At 38.0% G+C, this 22,288-nt stretch overlaps 1 protein-coding gene across 1 annotated transcript in view; it reads left to right on the top strand.

Annotated features, from left to right (window-relative positions):
• Positions 1-22,288, top strand: part of LMBRD1 (LMBR1 domain containing 1) — an 80,259-nt gene that overhangs the window by 16,419 nt on the left and 41,552 nt on the right. Inside the window, exons 4-7 of the mRNA XM_055810758.1 lie at positions 4,374-4,468; positions 5,430-5,497; positions 10,891-10,979; positions 15,800-15,873. Coding sequence (XP_055666733.1) covers positions 4,374-4,468; positions 5,430-5,497; positions 10,891-10,979; positions 15,800-15,873 — 326 coding nt within the window. The remainder of the gene's footprint in view (positions 1-4,373; positions 4,469-5,429; positions 5,498-10,890; positions 10,980-15,799; positions 15,874-22,288) is intronic.

Raw genomic sequence — 22,288 nt, 5'->3', positions numbered from 1 at the left:
CAGTGTCTAGCAGGCACTGGAGCTGGTGCAAAGAAGAGTTTTAATATGACAGGTGAATGCTGGAAAAGGGGAAGTGGGATCCCTCTGTAGATCAGTTATGATTTGCCTCCTAATGCTCACTGAGTAAGGCATTTCAGCCTCTGAGTGCTGTGGTCAAGTAAATAAGATTCTGTTTTTTCTTTTGTTACGTGTGTGGAATACTAAGGTGCTTTATGATCTGCTTCTCAAGTGCTTATTGTCAGAAGTAAACAGTTATGCCTGAATATTTTAGGTGTACTTATGAAGTCTTGAACTCATGTAAAACCCATGTATTTAATCTTTAACTTGGAAACACAATCTAGCTCTGTAGTATGGCTTTTGCTTATTCCTTAAGAGTCAAGAATGGATTATGGGGTAGAGGAGATTGAATCTAGAAGCAATTCCTGTGGTATACTTCACGTGCTGAGTTTCAGCTTGAGGGATTTAGTTTAGCTAAAGATCAAGCCAAATGTGATAAAAAATTGATGTAATCGTATTCTTTAGATGTTGGTGAAAATGAAAGCTTTTCCACAGAAGTAACTGCCTGAGCAAGTTCAGACGAATCTTCGATATCCAGTTACTACTGCTCTGAGTATCCTGTAGTTGCTTATCAGTGCTGCAACAGCATCAGTCTTCTGCTAGCTCTTTGATGCCACTTGCCTACTTGAAATGGGCTCATTTTGAGTAGGAAAAGGGAGTAGGACAGGATGCTGCAGTGATGGCTGGCTGTGGAGTCCTAAAGGCTGAAACTGCAGGAAGGTTTGCATGCTTTTTCTAAATGTCTCCTCCTTTTGCCACCATTGAGAGGACATTACTTGCTTGACAAACTATTGGTCTGACTCCACTTTTTCATTCTGCAGTGATTTTTATAGGATTGTTATGTTTTTTCCAAACTTAATATGAGAATTGCAGAAATGGAAGGATGCTTTATTAGCAAAGGCTTGCAGAAGTAAACCTTACTAGATTCTTTCACTAGTTTAATAGCCAGTACAGTCCCTTTTTAAGAAATTGTAGGGCTTAAGCTGATAGTTCTATGTGAAGGGCATTAACTTGATATGATCTGGAATGAGACTAAATCATGGGAATCAATCTTTGTAACATACTTCTGTAGATAGTGTGCAGCTGGCTAGGTAGCTATTTCATGTAGCTTGCTAATCAGCTTTTAGATAAGTTTTAATTGGTTTAGCAGTATTTGAAACTTTTTTACTGTATCTTGCTAATTTGAAAATAAATATATCTTTGAGATGTTGCTTGGCTTTTTGAAATAAAGACTAGAAGCTACCTCTCGCTCTTTTCAAGAAGTTGAGCGGCATTTTCTTATACTTGACTTTCCTTCAGAGTTGACTGTGGCTATTCAGGTAATTTTCTAAAAAACAACTCAATTGCTACCAAGTAAGCTTTAAGGCAGTTGTAGCGTTTTGGATTGATAGTTGAGGGAAGAGTATACAAAAGGAAGTGGGTAATACATCAAGCCAGCTTGTTAGTAATTTGAAGCTTCAAAAGCAGGCTTAGTGGAATTTCTAAAAGGTTTGATCCTTCATCATGCCTTGTTTTACCCTATTTTCCAAAATATTCAACACTCTCCTCCATCAGATTGAAAAAATCTAGGCTAAACTCTTCCCTATTGTTTAACAATATGTCATGTCAGCAGGAGAACCAGTATGGATTTTTTCGTAATTTGATAAATTCCTGGCAAGAACTTGGATTCAGTTGAGTGAACTGACTTCACAGGAAGTACTGTTATTTAACCTTTTGGTAAGGCTAATCTGGGTAGTAATTTTTTTTGTTTACATTGACAATTAAGAGAAGCTTATAGATGTTAACTTCAAAGGTATGAAACTTAGGGAGGGTTTTGAGAGCTTTGTGCAATATTATATATAGAGCTGCTTAGACTTGCACGTAAGCTTGATTTTAATTTTAAAACAATTGATTTTAATTCACTTGATTTTAATTTTAAAACAATATCATAAACATTGTTATCCTACAAGCCATTGGATGTGGAAAAGGAAATGAGTTTGAAGAAATTGGAGTATAACTGGTGGTAGCCATGTGTCGTTCAATAGAAATTAAATCTTACTGAATGAAAATACCTTGTTTTGGTGTGTCCTTGATCTAGTTTTACATGAACTCTGCATATAGCAACGTATTACTGAAAAGATGGATTTGGAGAACAGGTAACCCTAACCCTAAACAGGTATAGTCATTTTTCTGACTGCTTTTGTGGAAGTTAGATCTGATATGTAAAAATACTTGAATTCAGCCACTTGGCATGTAAAGCCCTCTGTATTCACATGTTTATCATATTGAACTGTTACAGCTTCTGTAAAGGTTTTGTTTTGTAGAATTGCCTCTGATGTCAGCTTTACTGTAATGGCTTAAGCTTGCTCATTCCCCATTTGAATTGAGAGGCACCACTTAGTCTGGAAGTTTGGAATAGATGACTTTTGGAAATACATCGTATTATCTTGGCAACTGACTTGTCAGAAAGCTAAACACTTCTGACAGTCCTTTGAAAGCTGAATACAGTGATATTAATAGCAGTATGTGAAGACGTTTTTGGTAGTATTTCTTGAACAGAGTATGCTGAAGTTAATACAGTAGAACTTGGAAGGGAGGATGTTTTCTGTGCTTGCAGTGACCTCTATGGGCTGATTATTTTGATCTGTAATTAATGATGCATGTAACTTGCCTGATTTACTGGCACAGTACGGTGTAGTTTTAGAACTAACCCAAAAATGAGACGCTAGTTTAGAGAGACTTGATTTCTGAAAGCATTCACAATATTGACGGGGTTTGAGTACTGTTCTAGAAGCTCTAAGAATCCTATATTTCAGGGTTGAAATTTTAAGGTATCTTAGAGCCCTGAATTTTATGCTCTTGGCAAATGTGAGAAAGTTTGAGCTAACCAAGAACTTGCTCTGTTTGTTACGCTGCCAAACTAGCTCAGCACTCTAAACAGCATATACCTCTTAATATCTGGAAATATTTTTCCAAAGAATGAATTCTGTTTAGAAATTTCTCATTCAAATTTAGGTTCTAGGTGTTGATATTTATTTGGGTTGTACACCACCTTCAGTAAAAATACTGAGGTAGATTTCTTTGAAGCACATGGATACCGTAAGGAGCGCACTAGCCAAGATAGGAGGCAACAAACTTAGGTTGGGGTGATTGTATTGGTTAGAGTTGAGAAGGCACTAGTTATGCAAAACGAGGCAAAGATTAAAAATAGTCAAAGACCACAGGATTTGTGTGGCCCTGGGTATTTTTACTCACTCACTTGAGGGGGTGATTTTTGTACTTGCACAAGGAGTCTTGGTTGGGTGGTAGTTTGAACATTTTGAGGGCTTGGTTAACTAGGATACCTTTCTCATGGGGTACAAATACTGTTACATGGTGCTTGACAGTTTTTAGTTTCCTGGTAGACTTCTGAAACATTCATAGTATAAGACATTTGGATTTATTAAAGGATTTTGCTAAATAATGAAGTCCTAAAAAGTATGTAGCATCTTATAACAGGGCACTGAAGTCTGTAACTTTAAATTCTTGATATGAAATTGATCTCTTCCCTTCATAGCTCTAGCTAATCAGTCCAATTGATTTTTGAATGGCTTAATGTCTTCAAACTTGCCAATTAGTATTTGTGAAGACTAATGTGTTAGTTTAACCCTTCACTTAAGTTAAACTAGCTGGTTTAAAGTCTCTTAAGTTCACCTGTGCATCAAAGTAATAGAGCAGTATAACTGTTTTGATTTAGTGGCTACTCAGCTAAATGTATGTGAAGATCTCCAATTAGTCCCCCCCTTAAAAAAAAGGGTTGGTAAATGATGCTATATTGCTATGGCTTGTCCCGTTTTGTGAATTGATGTCATCAATAACAGAACCATGCATTCCATGTATAACATACTTAGATTAGTAGTAGAACATCCCCTGAAATGGTGTCCAGTGATCAAAATATCTTTAAACTTGTTATATTTTTGTATACCTTTTTTTATGAACAACTTATTAGGTGGCATAGCTTGCTTTATTCACTATACTGTATGCTACCTCTTCCCCAGTGTGCTAGTCCTGTATATCACCTGCAGTCAGATAATTACTTTTAGACTTTTTACCACTGCTGACTTGAAGTTGTATCTGTAAATCCTTAGTCTGAAATAGCTGATTCTACAAGTCCTGAGTTCAGAAAACAGTAATAGTTGATATGCTGGCTAGTAAATTTTATTAACTTCAATGCGTTAAATTAGTAAGAGCTAGAATGAGAGAAAACTAATGTTTTATTCTTTCCTTTGAGTTGCTATGCAGTAAATGAAGTACCAATGTAACTTTGTCTCTTCACTTAATTACATTCTTTCTCCTAGCTTTGTACTCCATCATACTGTTCTGTGTCTTTCTGTGGATTCCCTTTGTCTATTTCTATTATGAAGAGAAGGAAGATGATGGCAACACATGCTCAGTAAGTTCACTGTAGCAAATGCACTAGTAGTGAAAACACAAAGGAATACAGGCAAAAATGAAAGCAAGAACCATTGTCTAACTTGAATACTACAATGTTAATAGCATTTCTAAGTCTGTTACTACAGTTCCTTTAAAATATTGAGGCAGCTCTTAACACTGTAGTCTAAGCAGTGTGGTCTCATGTGAAATGAAACTTCAGTGAGATAAGTAATTAGCATCTGTATTGCCATGAATTCTCTTTGCTGCATACAAATTCCTTCGAGCCTGATTTCATATACAGAAGGTTAAAACTTCTTACATTAGATTTTCCTTAGAATTAAAAACATGTATGAAAAGGTTTTTGAAGTAGAAGGTGGACAGATTATACTGAGATAGACACTAAATTTGTGTATCTTCCTTGTAGCATTTGCATTTTTTTCTTCTAGTAGGCAGTAGTAATGTACCTGAAGCTAGCACTTGGTTATTTTTGTAATGCATTGATGAATTTTGATGTGCACGACATACCAAGAAATGCAGTAAATGCATGTCAGTAAGGTGCTAACTTCTCAAATTAAATGCTTCTCTCAATGAGTCTTTTATTTGTGATCACTTCCCCCTCTATTCAGTTCTAACTTTAACATGAGAAAAACTCAAAATTCTTATTACTAATGCTTTATATTATGTCTATGATTAGAAGTATTTTTTATTTGCACTGAACAAATGTACCCTGTCTTCTGGCCACAGCTGCTCAAGTGCATAGTTTGATGGAAGCATAATTCAGTGTAATTGTTCATAGCTCTCAAACTATGAGACTCTTCAAGAATAATGTATACTTACGACCTATCTAAAACTACTTATATGTTCTGTGGAGGTTCTTTTGTAGAACACCTGTTATGCTAAGTATGCTTTGCCATAACTTGTTGGATAAACGCCTTTTAGATTTATTTTATGTTAATATATTACCTTTCTCTTTAATACAGCAGGTTAAAACTGCACTCAAATATACTCTGGGGTTCATCACAATTTGTGCAGTTCTTCTCTTAATTGGGTAAGTATTTGTATTAAACATTAACAGGGCGTATACTAAATAGAACCCCAAACAGAATTTTGTTCTGTGCAAGATCAAAAAAATAGATTATGGTGCACTCAATCTGTATAATGAATATCTAGCTTAATCCCTATTAGGGTTTAAATATTCTGATAATTATGTACCTGAAAAATAAACGTTTAACTGGAAGCTAAAATAGTTTTCTTCATTGTGGAGGTACTCGTGCTTCTGCTTGATTGTGCAGTGTGAATGTCTACCAAGGATATGATGGCTGTGATACAGTTGTATTGATATCTGCGTACACAAGGAATAAAATAATTGTGCTCGTGTTTTTTGCTGCTATCAAATGCTTTTTTTGGACATCCCAAAACCGCTTTTAGGAATATGAATTGATGTTCAGTGTTCAGTACTTCACTAAATGGAAGTGTTCTGTGAAGGACACAAGTATAGTGTGGGGTTAACCACATAATGGTGCCTTGTATGGTGAATGTTTTGCGGGTACTTGTTTGAAAGGCAGGCATTACTGAAGTGGGTAACTTGTTTGCAGCAAGTGCTGTTATTCTGAAACTCTGAGCAGTATTACAAATTTAAGATCACTGTTAAGCATGACATGCACACCAATATTGAATGTTCCTAATGTATGCTGTGTCGTAAGCTTTTTGGCATTTTGACTGCAGCATTGAAGTTGGTAAAACTTACAAAATATATGCTAAAATTATCTATATCCAAGTACCGAAGTGTGAAGTAGAAACCAGAGTGAAATTAATGCTTCTAATTGTATACTGCCTTACTGGAATTTTCTAGAAATGTACCTTGTGTTCTATCAAAACTAAGTAGTATATCCTTTCAATTAAAATTTATGCATTTGCTATTATGAGAGACTAAAGGAATTTGAGTTAGCTTAATTATAATCTAGAAATATTACTAAAGCTTCTGACAAAAAGAGATTCTCTGACTGGTGGCTCACATCGTGGCGTATATATGCACTATATAATATATCCAGTTGAGACAATTTTGCAGTATCTACAGTAGCTGTCAGCTGAATCCGCAGTAGCTGTAAGCATGTTTGACCCTCGCTTCCAGTAAGATGGAACTTGATTCTTGACTTCCTCATTGTCTTCTGTGTTCTTAGGCTTGTTCTTTAAAGTCTTCACACCTTATAAATTACAGTGGCTTCCACAATCCCCCTCTGATACTGTGCCATATGACAGTGAGATGGACTTGCAAACCAGACAGTTGTAGTACTTGGCCTGGGACTAAGTTAGTTACTGAACAGTGCTTCTCCACAGGCATGGTCTTGAAACTCACTGATCAAAACAGCTGGAGTATTTGCTGCAGGGAGGCAGGACTGTGTTACTTATAGGTATTGTACTTACAGGTATTTCTGTGTTCTAACTGGAATAATTTTTCTGCTGTTGCACACATGAGGTTGCTTGTTTTCAAGATGATAATGATTAAATAGTAGCATCATCCTAAAACCCTTTGAATAGAAAAGCACCCTTGATACTTAAGATGATGCTGCGGAAGAATATAATTCTTGTCTGTCCCCTTTAAGGGAAACTACAGTACTTAACATCTCTGTTTATAAGGAAGCAAATAAGGTGACTGTGCTGAAGAAAAATGTGAACTTTGGTTCTAGTGTAGTAGTAAATAGTGGGTGTAGTTGTTCATGTACGTTTGTTATGAAGAAGTTACTTATTTTGGTTAGCCAACTGACTGCACAGCAAGGGCAAAGAGCACCCTCAGAAGTCCCAGTGTGATAGGAAAGAGATAGAAGTGTTGGAGCTGAAGCTTCTACGTGGATGGCCCAACTGAATGTGGTAGTGAAGACGAGTCTTGCAGTGCTGCCTATACAGTAGCAGATTTTCTTATTGGTGGTCGAGATCACACCAACATTAAAACAGACTGGAATTTTATGTACTGGATTTAATTTTAGGAGGCTAGTCTTAATGGACTAGAACACTCGTGCACACAGGTTACAATAGCAAGAGGAGTTGGAGTAATTCCTGTTAAGCGCCTAGCAGATAGTCTATCTTCTTGCACTTACATGACTAGTGTTTTGTATTGAGACAACCTCTGTCCTGATTGATTTTTAGGAAGTAATCTGTATAATTAGAACAGGTCAATAAATAGCTCGGTTCCTTTAAAGACAGGTCTGCACAAGAAGTCCCTATCTCTTTCTTGGTCAGCAGTCCTCAAAGAAACTGTAAAAGTTGTGTTAAGCTTGCTATGTTGTTCTTACCCAGATGTTTACCTTGCCCCAATAGAGATCTATGTGACTATTTTGGGAAACATGGTATCTGTTTTGTGCCAGATGACCTTGGAGGTTTTTTCAAAGATGATAACACAGCTCAATCAGCAGGATTCTGTTGTGTAAATTGTTAGCAGGAGTAGTGTATTCTTGTTGTCTTCTGCACATTTTTGCCACACCTGAGGCTTTGTATGTCTGCAGTAGCACTCAAATGCTCTGCACACAAGTAACCTTGTGCAGAGTACCATTAAAAGCAAATTAATAGGATAAATTTGTACTGGGCTACTTGGAACTAATGTTTACTTGTAATGCCTTCCCCTTACAAACTATCTTCTTTGCTTGAATATGGTTTATTTACTCTAAATGTCATGTGCTGGAGCCAAGGGACTAGAGATACTACTGCCTATGTTAAGGCAAACTTATACAGTGTCTGGTTTGAACTAAAATGCTTGCTTTTGAGGCTAATGAATGTTTGGTTCAAAAAGGAATATTTCCCTGCCTGTTTGAAGGTAACCAGTTTAATTGCAATTTTCTAGAACTGTAGCTTTTAAAAAGCTATGATTATATGTCTAAATAGCCTATAAATAATTATGCAAATTATATTATAGCAAAATGTACTCTAGGGCAATTAGTTTAAATCTAGTGTGCTAGAAATTATTTTCCTAAGGATGATAGTTAATGGCACTCCTTGATTTAAGGATGAGACTTGGCCTATCTACACCTGTGTGTTATTAACCCTACCAAAAGTTAATATTTAAACTGTTTGTCTTGCATTTACTTCCTTGTTCTGGAGCCTAGCTACTGATCTAAATATTAATCGTAATATTCCCAGGATGTTTTTTTAAACAGCATAGTAGTTTGCTTCTATTCTTAAAATAACTGCAGTTACTCATTTCATTTGTGTCCAGAACTCTGTGTAAGAAATCACAGCTGAGCTTCTATGTTTGCTTGCACCAAGTTCGCAGCCACACCTGTAAAACCCTGCATTAGCACTTGTACTCTTTTTTTTCTTTAATAACTCTATGACCTGTATTGTCACAGTGATGACAGGTGAATGGAGTTACTTAGCATGGAAGCTTCTTAATCTGTTGATGGCTACTATGGCCTTCAGGCTGTGTTGACCATTTAATCAAAATAGCCAAGGCTTTTGCCAAATTTCTTCTTCTTTAGCGTGCATGAATAGGCCTAAACTGCTGTGTGTTGTGCCGGTGCAATGATGGTCTGTGTTTTGGAGATACTCTGGGAGCATGGTCTGGATGCAGGTCTGTAGATGGCTAGGCATGCTAATTCTGTCTTGTTCTTTATGTGGCCTGTTAAGGTAGAGTCCAAAAAGTCTGTCCAAGTGGGCTAGTTAGCCTTCTGGCTACTAGTTGAGGGACCCTGTTCAGGATGGGAAAATTCCCAAGCATGCAGGAATCTTACCTGAATTTATAGCTCCTGCATTCCTTTTTGAGGCCCTTGATGCATGGAACTTGAGCAGGAGCAGAATCTGATGTCCATCTCCTTCAGTCAAGGTTTAGCTGAGTGTTAATTGAAGAGTGTGTATAATGGGTGCTGTGGCTTCTGCTCTGATTTGTGTCCTTTGACATGCTGGTTGTAGGTAGTGTCAGGAAAAAAACCCAAAAAACTCTTAAACCCTATTGCTGGTGGGGGTGGTGAAGGCAAGGAAGTTAAGTATCAGGATGGTTTTCCATGTCACTTTTTCCCTGCATGTGGTCCATAGATAGCAAGTTTATATTGATGCTAAAATAAAAGAACTTGAGCTTGCTTAGTTTCCCAATCTCCTATTTTAACTCCTTTTAGCAAATAAACCTGCAGTTAATTATATTGCTATCTCTTGTAAACAGAAATTTTGCCAAACTCTGTATTAATACCTGTGTCTTGATTTTTGCCTGGGTACTATTTTACAGAAAGAATTTCTACTAGAACCAGATTAAAGGACAAAATCAATAATGGCAAGCATGGTTAACTTAAGTAAATGCTAGCCTTAATCTACTGGTTAGTCAAGAAGCTAGGAATCAAACACTTTTACAAGTTAAAATTTTAATCTTTAAAACTTAAGCTTTCCAGAGTTTGTGTTTGATCTTCATGTGATAAGTGCACACAGTTTAGCACCAACTTTTGAAATATATGCTTATGTTCTGTACTTGAAGCTTAAGGCATACTCCTGGAGGATGCATATTTGTTATTCACTGGTTTATTGGGACTTGAAGCAGGGATCTAATGATACACTCTTCTTTACAGAAGTCCATAAAAAATGCTCACAAGTATCTTTGGGATTTTGGGTTGGTTTCTTGTATTCTTTACCTAAAATGTTTCCCTCCAAATCTGACTTCCTTGTGACTTGAAGGTATTCTGGTTTATGCCTGAAAGCTATAGTTTCAGATTGGTATGGAGGTACTGGTTTTCCATCAGTAACAAAACTAGCTGGCTTGTCTATGGACATGCTGAAGAGTTACTCTTATTATTGGACTTTAGATGGCAGACTTGACAGGAAGAAGCTTCAGCTAGGGGACTGTTCAACATGACATTGTTCTGAGCACTCTTTGGTACTCTCTGCTTATTGGAATGTCAAAAATATTTAATTACATTCTCTGCAGTTCAGTTCTCTTGGCCAACTACAGAACAAGGAATGGAATGCAGCATATGTGTTGTTTTGGTTGTAATAATGGAAGATAAACATGCCCCTTTTATTAATGCTTGGTGTGGGAATCATTAACTGTTTTATTCTAGCTTCCAGAAGTGTGGATTTACAAGAGAATATGTTTCAGTTGATGCTTGAGCTTTTTTTTGGCTTTTGCTCCTCTGCATGCCTGTCAAACTAGGATAGTAAATCAGATTAATACATCTTTTAATGATGCTTGAGTGTAGGGTCCTTACCTTTTGTTAGGATTGATAAATGGAAAATCACTTGTTCATTGACTGCAGACCTGACACTGCACAGACACATGAACTCTGCTGATCTAAATATAACATTTGACAGGAATGTGATTAAAATGAAACATTGCCTTCAGAATTTTATAAACCTAACATCATACAATTTTTCTTCAGGAATAAATGGCTTTCTGTTTTCTTGGAATTAGAATTCTTTTGATACTCTACTAGTAAGGATAAACAAAACTATTTTTTTTCTTTGTTACAGTGCCTTTGTTCCTTTGGATATTCCCAATAAGAAGAATTCCACAGAGTGGGAGAAAGTGAAACTCTTGTTCGAAGAGTTTGGAAGTAGTCGTAAGTTTGAGATTTCTGAGTTTTGCACAACTTGCTACTAACTTATTTTGGCATACTCATCATTGACTGAACAAGAAGACTAACTTCTGTGGTGACAGTTTTCTAACTTGACTTTAACTGCACACCTACACAAAATTTTTGCAATAGGATTGTTCTTTCTGTTCAGACAAAAAAAAACACAAAAAACACATCTGTCTTTAAAGAGAGGAGACACTGGCAGTGTCTGCTTTCAGTACAGCCCCCGTTTGACAGCAAAGATTCCAATGTTGTGTCCTATATTAGTAGTGGAGAGGGGAAAATACTTTTTTCTATGGAGTCTTTGTTTAACATAGCTTTTAAATGTTACTTGAATAATGAAGTTCCCTGTTTTTTAGGGTATGGTGAATCTGTATTTTGTTGTATGACAACTTTTGAGTGCTTACCTAGATAAATGCGGTACTGCTGTTCACTGTAAGAATGACTATGAAATGATTTTGCTTATTTAGACAGGAAAATCCTGTGTGTCTTATTTTTTCCCCCCTTTGTTCTCCTACTATTGTCCTCTTTAAATGTTTTGCTTGCATTTGTTTCACTGCTTTGCTAGGGCTGTAAAGAACTATTGTGAAGGCCAAACTCCCTGAAGTTGTATTTAACATTTAGCTTATGCAGTTCATGTGTTTAGCCAAGGTGTGCTTTCATAGCAAACGTGTGAAGAATGTGTTTTTACAGGTGAGCTAAGACACTTGCTGTCATTTTCCAAATGTTTCCAGAAAAGTGCTAACTAAATTTGTCTAACAAACGTTAACCCAAATGCGTAAGTGCTCTAATATTTGGGGTGTTGGTGGAAGAGAAGTTCAACATGGCTTGGCAACGTGCACTTGTAGGCCGGAAAGCCAACTGACTCCTGGGTGACATCAAAAGAAGCATGGCCAGCAAGTCAAGGGAGGCGATTCTGCCAGGCTACTCTGCTCTTGTGAGACCCCACCTGGAGTACTGTATTTGGCTCTGGAGTCCCCAGCATAAAACATGGATCTGTTAGTGTGTCTAGAGGAGGGCCACAAAGATGATCAGAGGGCTGCAGCACATCTTCTGTGAAGATGGGCTGGGAGGCTTGGGGTTTTTCAGCCTGGGGAAAGCTCCAGGGAGACCTTATAGCAGCCTTCCAGTACCTAAAGGGGGTCGCCGAGAAATCTGGAGAGGGACAGCTTACAAGGGCGTGTAATAATAGGATGAGGCAGAATGGCTTTAAACTGAAAGAGGGCGGATTTAGATTAGATATGAGGAAGAAATTATTTACTGTGAGGGTAGTGAGGCACTGGAACAAGTTGCCCAGAGTGCAGGTACCCCTGCCTATGGCAAGGAGGGTTGGAACCAGATGGTCTTTAAGGCCCCTTCCAACCCAAACCATTCAATGATTTTGATTTGTGCCTCATTCTTGCTATGTATCAGAGTATTGACTTCTGTCTGAATATTCTGGAATGTAATGCTACGAGCCTTGGTCAAGTTGCATTCTGCATTAGTCTAGGAATTTTGTACTCACTAGAAGTTCCTTGCAATGACACTTGCCAGCTCTATCAGCACTTGATGTATCCCTTCAGGGCCCATGAACTCAGTCAAGCTTCCTTAAGTATTCTCTAACCTGATCTTTTTCTACCAAGGGTACATCTTACTTTCAACCTTTCTCCCTGGTTTCTTGGGCCTGGGTTTCCTGAAGTCTGTTTTTGCTAGTAAAGACCAAGGCAAAGAAGGCATTCAGTACCTCAGACTCTTCCATGTCTTATGTCACCAGGGCCCCTGCCCCACTCAACAGCAGGCCCACGTTTTGCCTCATCTTCATCTGGTCACATATTCAAAGCTCTTCTTGTTGCCTTTTGACTGCACATCCTCACAGTCTTTCATGCTAATACACGCTGTGCTTTAAGCTGTGCTTGCAAGCATAGGAAATAGGGAAGACAAGTCCATAGCTCTTTTGTAATTTTGGCTGTTGGCCTGTTTGTGTTACTCTTGCTTCATAAGTATTCTGACAGCACAGAATAAAATGGTCCTTAAACTGTTTATACACGTAGTGACAATGGTTGAGCTGAGATGTAAGCTGATTTTTCTAGGCTACCTTGATATGGCTGTTAGTTAAATATGCAGTGCTCTACATGTCCTTGCTATGAAAGCATAGTATACTAATGCTTATTTTTAGTAAGACTTAATGATTAAGATGCTGGGTTGGGGTGTAGAAGTCTGGTTTTTAATTTCTGACTCTACCAGCATTCTCTTGTGAAGTTTAATTTCATAGGATAGTTGAGACTGAAGAGACGTCAGGTCATCTAGTCCAGTCTCCTGCAACAAAGAAGGCAGCTGTAAGGTCAGACCAGGTTGTACAGGGCTTTGTCAGCTAGCTCTTGAAAAAAACCAAAGGATGGATATTTCAGTGGAAAAAAACTTTTGCTCTTATCCAGTGTGGATAGGCACACTATCCATTGTCTCATGCTGAACTACTATGCACCACTGAAGAGCCTGGGCTCCACCTCCTTGATAAGCAGGCAAGCTGTATTAGGCCTCTCCAAAGCTGCCTGTGTTCCAGGTTGAGCAAGACTGGGTCCCTTAGCTTCTCTGCGAGGCCTATGCTGCAAGCTCTGACCAGTTCAGCTCTCCCCTTAACTTGCTCAGTTTTATCTGTCTTGCCTGTAGTGGTAACCTTAAAACTGGTTGCAGTATTCCCGATATGGTCCCTTCTCTTCATAGATGGGCACGCTCCTGTTGCTGCAGCCCAGGATGCTGTTGGACTACCGTGCTGCCAGGGCACACTGCTTTCTTCTCTTCAGCTTGCTGTCTGCAAAGACACACCCCCCCCCCCGCCCCATTTGGTGGTTTTTTTTTTTTTTTTTTCTAGAGCTATTCCGCAGCCATCAAGTCTCTGGTCAGTGTTGTTGCTAAAGTTCTCTTGTGTTCCAGATGCTGGAGAAATGAGGACAAAACTCCTGCCTGTTGTCTTTTCTTGTACATGTTATCCTGTTCCTATATTAACTTAACATTTTCATTTGTCTTTCTGCAGTTAACCCAAGAAAAACAAAGATCTTAATTTTAGATGTATGTTCTATGTCTGTTCGGTTTGTAGTGGGATTGCAAACTCATCTGCTGAGGCAGAACCTGATAATATACTTCTGGTGTACAATTACCCATTTTTCAGCCAGTTAGTTTCTTTGTGTTTCATTGAACATAGTTCAACATTTATTAAATGGATGTTAAATACTGGTTTCAAAGACATGTGCAGGAGGATAATCAAATGTGTTGAAGTACATTGTGTGATACGTTGGAAATAGTGGTCACTTACATGTGAGGCTTTTCCCCTAAACTTGAACACAAGTAAAATTTTCACAAGCACTAAAAGAGAAATGGTGCTAGGTTGTGTGTTTTTTGTTTGTTGAGTTGGGTTTTTCCAGTTTTAAACATGGCTGTAGTATGATGCTTATGAACATATTGCTGTGAGGTTTGGCAAAGTTGTTTGGTATTACCTAGCAAATTTGAGCTGCAAAGTTGGATTTCGTTGTGCTATTGTACTAGCTTTTGATATTTTTGGAAGGAGGCCTATAGGGTTGGTCAGAAGAAAGATGCAGCTTCCCATAGAGGATAACCATAACAAGATTTCTCAGTTTGTGAGTGCCTGATGCTATGTTCAGGAAAAGGGATGGAGACCAGGTAATGAATGGAAACTGGCTGATAATTCTGTGTGAGTAGAAATAAATTTTTTGTGCTCTAAATCCTTGAATTGACTGGAGGGGAGGACAGGACATAGGGAGAACACTAAGTAGCTGAACTATTATGGCTGGGTGTAAAGTTGGACTTGGTTGCTTAAAGTTAATTTTATAATATAAAAAAAAATATGCTTGTCAAAAAATAAAAAGCAACTGTTTAACCAAAAAAGTTTGCCATGTTATGTCCTGCATGGTGAGGTTAGGGACAGGACTGTTGTAAAAAAAAATAAAATAATGCAGGAGGATTCTGGGAGTTTGTTGCCTTTGGGGATGAGTTTTTTAACACTTTTCTTCTACTATCCCTTTTCATGTCTAGAGTGATAGTAAGGCTACAGTAACTACTTAATCCCCTGACCTTTTTCCAGTTTGTACATCTGGGTGTATATCAGGGGTCCTCAAACTTTTTAACCAGGGGGCCGGCGTGCGGATGAAGTGGCAGAAGTCATCTGTGGCTGCTTGGTTTTCCCCCCCCGCAACCCCTGGCGGGGGGGAGGGTCTGTAAATACCGGAGGCCGGATTAAGGACCCTGGGGGGATGTATCTGGCCCATGGGCCGTAGTTTGAGGACCTCTGTTGTATATGATCTGAGTGAAGCTGAAGCATGCAGTCTGGCTTGTTTGGTTGTTACAGGATCCATGCTTGCCCTGATTCCTCTGGATAGTGCTTTATTACGAGAAATCAGGTGATAAACAAAACAAAGATGAACTGTCCAGAACGCATATGTAAATTGAGAGAATTATAACAATACCCTGTGGAGGCCAGAAATAAGTCAAGAGGCATTATACTGCTATGGGAGCAAGTTCATGGTGTCTAGTCAACCATTTGAATGCAACATTTGGGAACTTGTAGCAAAGGCGAGATGACTGTCCTGCTTCTTGGAGTATTGGTGGAGGATCTGCTCCCGATGAAAACCTATGCTAGGTGAATTTTCATCTGAGTTGTTATGACTGGTAACCATGTCTTTTTTTTTTTTTTTTTTTTTTCCTTCATTCTAATTAACTTAAATACTTCAAGAAACCAGTTCAGGAAGAAATGTTCTTATATCTCTAGGAGTTTTCACCAGGCTTTTTTTTTTTTTCTTCTTTTTTTCCCCCAGATGGCTTGACTGCTCTTTCATTTTCCATTAGTTCCTTGACTGTGATTGGAATGCTGGCAGCTATCACTTACACAGTAAGTTGTTATGCAAATGTTTCAGCTTTTTACATTTATGATATTTGCACTTATCATGGGCTATACCTGTACAGAAGACTGTGATCATGCTAAATAGCTTCTACAACAGTATCTTCTGGCTCTGAATTTTCATGGTTTGAAACACTACTTTTAATTTCTTGGAATGAGAGGAACTTTTTTTACTGTGAGTTTAAGAACCACTGTTTCAGTACTTGAGTACAGATCAGACTTAATTTCAATGTGTTTCTCAAGGGGAGATCACATTATTCCTTATGGCTTGTAACACATTCACTGGCTCCGTCTGGTTTTAAGCCTTTGTCTCTTTCCCTGTGCAGCAGTGGAAAACTAAATATTGCTTGTTTTAATCACTGAATGATGGCACAACCTAGACTTAGTCTGGTCAGTCTATAATACTGAATGTAACCCTTGATACAACTCTTCTACGTGTTTAGTTTTATCTTTGCAGAGCTTGGCAATGAAAAGTCTGGCAGAATAACTTGATTTGTAAAGTACACAATGTTCTCTATCATAACTTTCCCTTTTTGTAAAAAGCTGTTCTTCATTCAAGAAATGAAAAAGCAATGTCTTTAACAGAGCATTGCTTCACAGTTCTGTTTCTAGAATTTGAGTAAGGGTAAATATCCATGCATGTCAGGATTCAGTTTTAAGTATGAAAAATCTTCTGTGATGTGTGCCTTTTAATCAAGAGTACCAAAAAAGTTAAAAGCAAATGGTTTGAAACTGCTTAGAGGCTTGCTTTTTAAAGCCTTGGAAGTATTTTTGTTAGTCCTAGGCATGCAACTAAACTGCTGCAGTTCCTTCTGTAGCTTAGAAGGATTTGAAAGTGTTCATTCTGTAACTGATTATAAATCATGATTATGGTTATGTTAGTTCAACTGCTGGACTCCTGCTTTTATGTTCAAAGGAGAGGAACCATTTTAACTTTTTACATTTTGGCCAACATTTGATGTTTGTGTTTTCACTTGGTTTTTCCAATCTGTTCTATTTCTTCAGTCACTGAATAATCAGTCTGTGTAATGCATGTATTAACTTGTCATCAAGGTAAAATTTTCCAACTAAGGTGAAACATCAAAGCTTAAGATAGCTGCAGACAAAGCTTTAAAACTTGTCAGTAAATGATGTTTTCCTGATAGGTTTTAATCTTTAACTCAATGTCCTTGCTGAAATAACTTTCTCTTCCATTGCAGCCTGACTGTAACATAGTAAAGTTATTTCCATGTAGCTTTGCTAGTAAATTCTTAAGTGGCACCATAACAATAGCTCATGCAATACGCTATTTTGAAGCCTTGCTAGCCGAGGAAATGTTTTGTGGTAGCTTGCTGTCAGGCAAAGGATAATGGATAATATTATCATAGACTAAGGATATAAGAGAAGGGTATTCTATTAATAACTGGGTAAGGGGGTAAAGTACCTGCTAAATATACATTTAGACTCTTAAACCTAAATTGAGTAACGAGCATAGCTGATGGTTTTCTGTCTCTATACTAGTGACTTCAGCTGGTCTAAGTTAGAACGGGATGATGGGAGGCAATTCGGTACAGGTTCTTAGATGTGTCAGAACACTGATAGCTCAGTGGCTGTCAGGCTCTGCAGTAGGTAGGAGAGCAATTCGGTGGGTCAACTAGTAGGTATCTCATGTGAGCTGAATTGCTCTCAGTCCCATTGACTAAGTGCTTTAACTTGACCCAAATTATTTATTATTTTAAGCTTTTTCTGATGGACATGGTTCACTAGATCATCCAGGCTGTATAGCTGCCATCTAGATTGTATGCTTGTCAAAAAAGATCCAGACCTTTGCTTAGCCTGTAATAATATGTCAGCTTTTAAAATTGTTCCCCATAATCATGGATGGAAAGATTATACTCTTGTGCAGTTACATTACTGCAGAGCACATGTAGTGTTTTTTAGCTTCCTTGAGACTATAATTTAGAAGCAACTCATCAGCTGGGAGAACATCCTCAGTATTTTCTTCAAGCAGCTACCCAAGTATGGGTTTTTAACTCTTAGTAAACATCTATAAGCATCTAAAATGCAAGATTGTCTTATTTTGCAGAAATTTATTGCTGACTGAAATGTAAACAGTTTGGAAGTTCTGTAACTTATTGCTAATATTCCTTACTTACAATGTTACTTCCCTATTTATTTTTGAGTATGGATTGGTTGTAAGCACCATTCAGCCGAGTATCACAATATGCTTCTGTCCTCAAAACTAGCTGAACCTGGAAATATGTGACTTGCATTTAATGTTCAGTAACTGCAGTGTGCTGTGTTTGTCTGTCTGTGTGCTTTCTCAGATGAAGACAACACCTCTGTCCTCAGTGTTGTTGCCTTAGTCTTGCTGTATTTAGGACTTGTACAGATACTGGATGGTAACTAAGGTGAAACATCAAGCATAAGAACTAAAATAGCCTGCTCTGAATGCCTTAATTATAAGGTTTTAGTCTAATTTTTTGCTCTGAAAACTTCAACCAAACTGTCGGTGCAAATTCCTGGACATGGAATTCATATTTACTTTTAACTGCTGTATTTGATCTGTTCTGAAACTATCCCTTCTGTTTTATGGTAGGTGTTAGGGCAGGGTGGGAGAAATGGAGGAGCTATTTCACAAAAGTTCTAGGGATGAGTTCACACAGAAAAGTGGTCATGGTCCACCTTGGATATGAGACTGGTTTTTTTTGTCATGTTTGCAGGCAATCGTAGAATCTTATGCTGACACAGGGAGCTGGCTTTGATACGTGTGTGGACTAAAGTACAAATGTGTCATGGAGAATGAAAACCACTTAAGGTCTGTGCTCAAAGTTGGAGGAGGAATAGATTATTTCTTTTTGTGCTGCAGTGCTTTTGTAACACTTTGCCTGCTGCCAGTGGTGGTCAGGCTTCCATATGAGCAATGCTGTTCTCATGGTCTGAATTGCAAGTGTGACCTCGATAGCATGTGGATGCCATGTACCTGCATTTCAGTTTATGCTGTTGGCTGGGTTTTTCCCGGTATGACTTAATGCAGAAGTTACTTCAGCAGTGAAAAGTTCCTGGTCTGTCACACTTCTCTAAGCCTTAGGGAGAGACTGGCCCAGAGTATGGCCTCTGTCTACAAGTTTGAATTACTCTACCCCCTTTGACTAGGAGGAGGAGAAGCATGATTCTGGAAGGGGTAACTGTTTGTCTCTTGGTAACTTCCCACTTCTCTGCGTTGTGGATTTTTTGCTGTTAGTCTTCTATAATAAAAAAATAATCACCTAGATAAGACAAAAGCATTAGTGCATGGGCAAGTCTTTAATGCTTGCCTCTGACTTCAGACATCTGATAAGTAGTTAGGCTCCTGTATTTTTCAGCCAGCCTTCTGCATACCTGTTAAAATGTTTGTCCCAGTTTCTAAAAGTGGGAGGCATTTGTGCTTAGTCATCAAACCACTAATAATAGGTAATTGGTGGTAGATTATTTTTTAAGCACAAAAAGAGAATAGCTTTATATAAGGGTGAACACAGGAACAAAGATACTTCAAAATCTTCCACAAATGCTTAGCAGATGATGGGGAAAAAAGGGTAGAGAGAATAGATGAGGAACACAATGTGTGGTATCTGAGTTACCTTGTCTCTGAAGAGAAGTGATCTCAGATCTTTGGTTTATACTAGTTAAGAGCTGAGGATTCATACTAGACATAACTGATTTTTTTTGTTATATTCCCCTGACATCTGAATATTCTCAGGATGTTCCCATTGCCAGCATTGCAATTGTATTGTTTAAGGGGAGTTAAGAATGGGAGTATCTGTTCTTCTGTATACTCATATTCACCCCTTTTAAAGAAAAAAAAAAACTTTCTAAATGAGCATCTAGTGAAGGTCGTATTGTAATAAGTGACATGTTAGCAAGTACTTTCATACCTAATTAATAATGATTTTATGTTGAAAGCCTTCTACTTCAACATAAAATCTGAAAGTAAATAGGAATGCTGTGCCTGCACTGACTGCAATTGACTGAGTTCCTCTTGAAATGTTATTTGTGGAAGACTACCATGAAACAGATGAATCGAGTGATTCTATTTAAGTTGCTTGGTGCACAATTTGTCCATTCTACAATTAGTCAAACATATGTTAACAATACTGCTTTGTGTGTAGCCTTGAGTGTGAAGAATTAGATTATGGCTGTTCTAAAACTGCACTTCCGCATTGTGGTAATACACAATACTGTGAGAAGTTGGGTAAAAGAAGCTTTGGCACTGACAGCAGGCAGCCTTGAATTTGAGTAGATACTGAGAGCAAAAGCTTACTTTTGTATGTATGTGCTCCTAGGATTTCTCTGTGAAAGCATATTCTGCTTCCACAGGAGGAGGGATGCAGGGGGGTGGTGTTCTTTGGATTGTAAATGGCTAAAGTTTAAATTATAGAACTAACAAATTTACCCCAGTGACTAATGTAGTTAAAATCTATTTTTAAGGCATATCATTGGCATCAATCCAGTGTTCTGGGCCTCTCGAGGCCCAGGCTGATTTCATGTATTACTCTGATATACATTGTGAGCTATTCGTGCAACGAAGAACAGACTACTTATCAGACCACACGATATTGTAACATTTGGCATGTTTGTTTGGTGTTTTTTTTTTGGGGGGGGGGAGGTGGCGTTCAGGGACAATACAAATCAAAGTGGTGTGCTGGACCAGAGTTGCTGACAGCTGAGGACTTGTGTTATTGAGTATGATGGAAAGGTAGATAACACTACAGTTCAACACAGCTATCATTATGTTAGCCTGCTGGTTTTCATTTTCTGTGGCTTGAAACCTCAAAATCGGATCACTAAGTTTGACCTAGTGATACATGTAGAGACAAGCTGCTCTTGTAGTTTGAGTAAAAATGCAGAATTTTGCTGTTGAGTTGTGAGCTTCTCCCCAGCTTCTGAATGGGGTAGCATGAAATAACATTGTTAGAACTGAAGAAATAAAACTTATTTGATATGAAAAAACTGAGTTCCTCATTTTCTGTGAAGTATTAATTATGAATTTGGGGAGAGATTAGCAATACATACTGAACTTGAAAGCTTCTCATCCCACAAGATAAATCACGGGGAGAGTAATAACATAGAAATTACCATATTAAGGGGTTAATGTAAAAGTTGCTTCTCCCAGGGAAGGTCAGGGCTTCCTCAGAACTTCTTTCAGTGATGACTTAATACAGAAGATGGTGTATGGTTTTGCAGATGCTCTTGGTTAAAAACAAGAGTTATTTTAAGAATTAACTTTGAATTCAAATTTCATGCTTGCTATGAAATATTTCAGGAGTCAACAGCTAATATTTGACTAAAGAAGCAAATTAAATGTTATGTGGCATTTCTTAACACCATGTCATTCAAATGAGAATAGAAATGAGATGCAAGGAAGATAATTGAAGGGAAGTGAAAGGAGTGTTTAGAGAGAGGCTTTGAACTCTACACTTTAAGCAGAAAATAAATTGGCTTGTTCTGTTTAGTTCTCCATGTGATGACACTTGGGACCGACCTGCAGACTGTGGCAACTGGTTTCTCTGGACCTGTAACAGTGTCCGACTGTGGGCTGTGCGATTCTTGAGTCTGAACTTTTTTCAGTAGTGTTAGCCTTCTACAGGAAAGAGTTTCTCTAATACTTGATTGCAAGGGAAGGTGAAAAAGGTATTTAGTATGAGGCTAAAAATTTTGAAGGTAGTGTATAAGCATAAACTAGAGCAGACATCTTAGTAGTTTGACATGTTGCATTTCCTTGCCGAGTACACTGAAGAGTAATCTTCTATTGACATTAACTGGCACTTTGAAGACTGGGAAGGAGGGGAGAAAGATGCAACTAGGGAAGATTTATAGTCTAGATTTCTAACTTTTCAAGGGGAAGTAATAGTGGTTTTATGAAAAGTATAGATGAAGTCTGCAAATTTTCGCGATAGAGATGTTTATTACTGATGAGCTTAAGGTATCACTTTCACCAAGTACACACAATGTTTAAATGGGTAACATTGTTTAGCCTTACTTCTTGGTATGTCTCAGTTTTCATCAGAAGCCTGAATTGGTAGTTGCTTTTTGGTTTTAAGCTTTAGTAACAGTCTACTTTGTTGGCATTTATGTAATGCGTAACTGAAGTACAGTACTTGATATTTAAAATTGTTTTGTAAGAAATGTGAACAAGGGATCCTCAGGGGGGCTCTGCAAATCCATGACCTTGATGATTTATAGTGACAGATTTCCATGTCTATAAACGTGGGTTATAACAAGAAGATTATAAATCAGGGCTGCAGTGCTGGTTTTGGCTGGGGTGGAGTTGGAAACAGTTTCACAGATGATGTAGTTTGCATCTATTCTTTCCATTAATGTGTTTTGCATTGAAATGGTTTTGCATTGCCTTAGGTATTAATACAATAGTTGCTGTCAGCTCCAGATT

The sequence above is a fragment of the Falco peregrinus genome, chromosome 7 (genome assembly GCF_023634155.1).
Source record: "Falco peregrinus isolate bFalPer1 chromosome 7, bFalPer1.pri, whole genome shotgun sequence".
Classification (NCBI taxonomy): Eukaryota; Metazoa; Chordata; class Aves; order Falconiformes; family Falconidae; genus Falco; species Falco peregrinus.
The sequence above is the reverse complement of the archived record's forward strand: the minus strand, read 5'-3'. Positions and strand labels throughout refer to the sequence as shown.